This window comes from Bufo bufo, chromosome 2 (genome assembly GCF_905171765.1).
Source record: "Bufo bufo chromosome 2, aBufBuf1.1, whole genome shotgun sequence".
NCBI lineage: Eukaryota > Metazoa > Chordata > Amphibia > Anura > Bufonidae > Bufo > Bufo bufo.
The window spans coordinates 835,646,427-835,651,624 of NC_053390.1; the positions used below are offsets into that span (position 1 = coordinate 835,646,427).

At 42.9% G+C, this 5,198-nt stretch overlaps 1 protein-coding gene and 1 long non-coding RNA gene across 2 annotated transcripts in view; both read left to right on the forward strand.

The window, feature by feature from the left end:
* Window positions 1-462: 462 nt before the first annotated feature.
* Window positions 463-5,198, forward strand: part of LOC120990544 (carcinoembryonic antigen-related cell adhesion molecule 21-like) — a 35,952-nt gene continuing 31,216 nt past the window's right edge. Inside the window, exon 1 of the mRNA XM_040419423.1 lies at window positions 463-962. Coding sequence (XP_040275357.1) covers window positions 884-962 — 79 coding nt within the window. The 5' untranslated portion in view covers window positions 463-883. The remainder of the gene's footprint in view (window positions 963-5,198) is intronic.
* Window positions 3,058-3,437, forward strand: LOC120990546. The gene is made up of 2 exons (XR_005776436.1): window positions 3,058-3,126; window positions 3,361-3,437. It is a non-coding gene; the product is annotated as an uncharacterized LOC120990546 (long non-coding RNA).

The following is a 5,198-nucleotide window of genomic DNA, read 5'->3' on the forward strand; positions in this document are numbered from 1 at the left end:
TCTTCAGAGTGGTTCCTGTTGTTCCAGTTCGCTTCCGGATGGATGGCGGTTTTGTTCCCAGGCTGTTCCGGTTCCTGGTTGGCGGTTCTGTTGGACTTTTTGGTTTGAACTTACAAAGAAAGAGGAGGTTTTGCAGGCGGTGTGGCCTGTTATAGATAGACTATGGGGAGGGGCTGGTGACATGTTTCAATATTTTTTCTATTTTCTTTGCTGCTATTGGTCAGAAGTAAAGAAGGAGAATAGCAATACTCGCCTCCGTGTCTTTAATAAAATCATGACTTTACGTCATGAAATAGGAAAATCATCAGATTATACAGCCACCACTAGAGGGAGTTCACTGAATACAGATTGTACAGCCACCTTTAGAGGGAGCACAGGGTGCCTCAGGGACAGAGCAGATCTGCAGGATCTTAGTAGACCCTGTTCAGCTCTGCTTTGTACAACGCTCCCCATCCTCTTGAAATAGAGCGATGTTACAGTGTGGCCCTCCAACCAAAAAAAGTTGTACGTCCCTCCCTGGTCCTAGAGACACAGAGACAGGGGCCTTATTTTGCTATTAAGTAAAGTTCCATTAAATTTGCCAGTTATAAGAAAAATAAGTAATAAAAAATAAAGTAACTGAAGCCCGGCCCAGGTGCTCCGATCCCGGCAGTTTAACCCCTTACATGGGCAATAGTAAATGTAACATCCAGAGTGTCAGCCGACTGGCACCCCCTGACAGGTGCAGGGAAGATGATGTCAATTTGTTTCCTGGTAACTGAGAAATATCATGTGGGAACTTCCAAGATTACTTGCTGTTCTCTTGATTAAAGACTTAAAGGAAGTCATATGACTTTAAAGATTCAACAGGCTCTTTAATCCAGTGGACATCTCAGTGACATACATGCTCTTAATATTTGCTTCCAGCATGAAGCCCACCATGTTCCTCCTTCTACTACCACTCCTAACCTGTGCCGCAGCAGGTGGGATCCGCATGCTGTATATAGCCTGTATGGGTAGTGTGTTAGATGCACGTACAGTATACATTGGGTGTAAGGATTAGTGTGCACCCTCATGCAGATAGCAAGAATTAGATACAATAATAGGCGTCATTTGTTTTGGTTCGAAAAGGGAAATTGTAACAACAGGGAACAATGTTACTTTCAGTTTTGATTCTTAATTGTGTCATGACCTGTAATTGTATGATGAAAGACTTAATGATTTATACTTATCATACAGTCATCTCACGAAAAGTGAATAGGCAAATATTATGGCGTGTGTATAATCTCCGGAACCTCTGTACTGTATATGTGACTCATCTTAATTGCAAAATGTTCCTTCTGTATAAGCTTTCTCTCTAAGATATGGTATGTTAGGGTTAGATTAAATGTCAGGGGACCGCCATGGGGTCCAAAATTACCCCTATATTATTACAAGCCAATATCTACAAATACTGTGAAGATAATGACCTAAATGTCAGCAGTCTGTGCCATGACTAACTCATACTCCCCTCACTGTCTAGAATATTGTAAACTCGTCTTGAACAGGCCTCTGATTCCTTGATATTACTTTGCATTCTTTTCCTGTTCATACTGTATTAGAGCTCGTATTTATATATCTGCTTCTATGTAAGGCACAGTGCTGCACAATATAGTAGTGATGTCTGAATAAAGGATAATCATCTGAGATATCTGCCTTCAAGAATTGTATACTGCAGAATGGAAGTGTTCTTGCCTGCTGTACTATAAGTCTCACTATTGGATGCATCAAATCATTACAAGGTGGTGTCCCCAAATAAATTGAAAAAAATTAATTAATATCTAATTAGGTCCTAAGGTAGTTAAAATATATAAAAAAAGAAAACATGATGAAGCCAGGAGGGTGTGTAAAGGTGCTGTGATTTCACTGCAGATCATTTATGGGTATTTTCCTAATAACTCATACATTCCTTAACATCTTTGTATCACCTGATAATATGTCATGGGGGGGGTGAAATCTCGATAGAAGATGTTTATGTTATTTAAAATCCCATTATCTATCAATTTATCAGACATTTTATCACCCCCTTACTGACTGAAGCCCCCCACATTGCTAGCTATACTTCTACAGCTATGGAGGAGAACCATATGCTCTATATAGTCCTGTATGTACCTATATGTGAAAACCACTGAGCTGTGAGTTCACTGGGCAAATCCTCTTAAGTATGTACCTATGGTTCGGTTAGGGTCCTGGGGATGTGTGTCTAGCATATGAAACCTCCCTATGGTATCTGTGACTCATCTTAAGGGCAAAACATTTTTACTGCATACATTTTAACTCCTTGATCTCATATGGCAAAGTTATATTTCAGGGGACTGTCATGGGGTCCCAAACTACCCCTGTTCTATAGCAAGAACATATATAGCAGTTCTTACACATTGCTGAGGACTACATGAGCGAACATGCATTTTTCAACTTTGGGTTTGGGTATTTGTGCAATTCCGTTATCGATTCTGTTATCACGGAATATAACAGAATGCTATGATGGAATACACAACAGAAGCCTTTAAGATTCATTCCATTTTGCATTCCACCATAAGAGAAGTCAATGGGCAGCATAACGAGTCCGTCTAGTTTCTGTTATGATATCCATCCCGTCACAGCATTCCGTTATATTCCATGATAATGGAATCCATAACGGAGTTGCACAAATACCCGAACACCGAACTTGGAAAATGCAAGTTCGCTAATCCCTACTGATGACATCACTGGATACTTGCACCCTTCATCCACAGAGTGTGCAGCGACATCATGTGGTCTAGTTCTGCAGAGATTACTCAAATAAGAAGTCAAACACAACTTTATTTACAACATGAATGTGCTTTATTAAAGAGACTTCACATAATAAACAGCAGCATTAATGAACAGACCTGTACACACTGCAGGGAAAAGGCAAGGAAGTGGCAACATAAAGTGTCACTCCACCTTCACATAACACAAATTCATTTTATAATACCATAATAGGGTGTTGTGCCCAGTTATTCTACTACAGTCCTCCAAGTCATAAAGAAAAAGTGTTGTGTGTTAAACTTTTTAGCAGCCACCACTAAGAGAGCTCACTACATTCAGATCATACGGACACCACTAGAGAGAGCTCACTACATACAGGTTATACAGCCACCACTAGAGGGAGCTGACTACATACAGATTATACAGCCACCACTAGAGGGAGCTCACTACATACAGATTACACAGCAACCACTAGAGGGAGCTCACTACATACAGATTATACAACCACCACTAGAGGGAGCTCACTACATACAGATTATACAGCCACCACTAGAGGGAGCTCACTACATACAGATTATACAGTCACCACTAGAGGGAGCTCACTACATACAGATTATACAGCCACCACTAGGGGGAGCTCACTACATACAGATTATACAGCCACCACTAGAGGGAGCTCACTACATACAGATTATACAGCCACCACTAAAGGGAGCTCACTACATACAGATTATACAGCCACCACTAGAGGGAGTTCACTACATACAGATTATACAGTCACCACTAGAGGGAGCTCACTACATACAGATTATACAGTCACCACTAAGAGAGCTCACTACATTCAGATCATACGGACACCACTAGAGAGAGCTCACTGCATACAGATTATACAGCCACCACTAGAGGGAGCTCACTACATACAGATTATACAGCCACCACTAGACGGAGCTCACTACATACAGATTATACAGCCACCACTAGAGGGAGCTCACTACATACATATTATACATCCGCCACTAGGAGGAGCTCATTACATACAGATTATATAGCCACCACTAGAGGGAGCTCACTACATACAGATTATATAGCCACCATATGAGGACCATAATACATACAGATTTTACACCACCACTAAGAGGAGCTCATTACAAAGAGATTTTATTACAAGACCCTGGGGCTCGTATTGCAATTCTCCTTCTTTACTCTGACCAATAGCAGCAAAGAAAAATATTGAAACATGTGATCAGCCCCTCCCCATAGTCCCCCTATAACAGGCCACACCGCCTGCAAAACCTCCTCTTTCTTTGCTGCTGACCGCAGAGATAAGTAGTGGGATTTACTGTTTTATGTCATAGTGACTTACATATATATATATATATTGTTTTGGTTTGTTTATCTGTACTTTGCAATTTTCCCCTTTTGGGGCAATTTGGGGGTATTTATTGATATATATATTTTCATTACTTTCATTTTGCTTTAGTTTGGGTTTACTTGTTATCTCCTCGCCTGTTTTTTGGCTTTTAGGAGGTTAATTTGCGCCCCTTAATCTGTATAGCATCTTCATCCCCTGTTTTCGCTTATTCCCACCTTACTGTGCCCTTTTCTGTCCCCCCTCCCTTATCGGGCGGCTCTTTTTCCCGCCGCTTACCTCAGTGTGGCTGCGGCTGCTCTCTCTGTCTTCCTTGCAAACGCGCCCGAGATCTCGCGAGATCTCGGGCACTTCCGCTTCCGCGTGCGTCATCGCTTATCGGAGCTCCTGCGGCCTCGGTCCATCCTCGGTCTTCCTTTGCAGGTTTTTCTCAGCGTTTTCATCCTTTACTGTCCTGGGGCAAATCCCCATTGCCAGCTAATCTCCCCACAGCATATTTAGTGTTCCCACAATATATATATTAAATATACAGCAGTCACCAGTTATAACAAAAATTGTTATCATGCCTAAGAATGTGCATAGTGGCCAGGGCCCTGCAGAGGAGGACATTCCTCTAGTGGAATTTACCCCTTCAGGGGAGGTTGGCCATGCCCCGATCCCTGGTGATCATGGTACTGATTTTCAGGCGTCAATATCTAGCGCCATAGCTGCAGCCATGGGATCTATGACTTCGGTCATATCCCAAACTATTGGCCAGGCCCTTGCTGCCCATCCGGCTACCTCTCTAACCCCGCAGCCCGTCATGGTGTCCTCACCCACCGGGCCAGGGCCGTCTGCCTCCAGAAAAAGAAATAATAAGGGTGATGATGTTTCCACCAATGTTGGCGCGCTTGGTCCGAACAAGAGAGCCTGTACGCTTCAGGCAGAACGCACGCGCAATTGGATTTGGATTCCGACTCTGAGGTCGGATCCGAGGAGGAGGCTATGGATGACGCCTTTGAGGAGGCAGAGGAGGACCCTTCTGGGGTCATGGATGATAACCCCCTACCCGGGTGTAGCTCCTTAATGTCTGCTGCAGAAG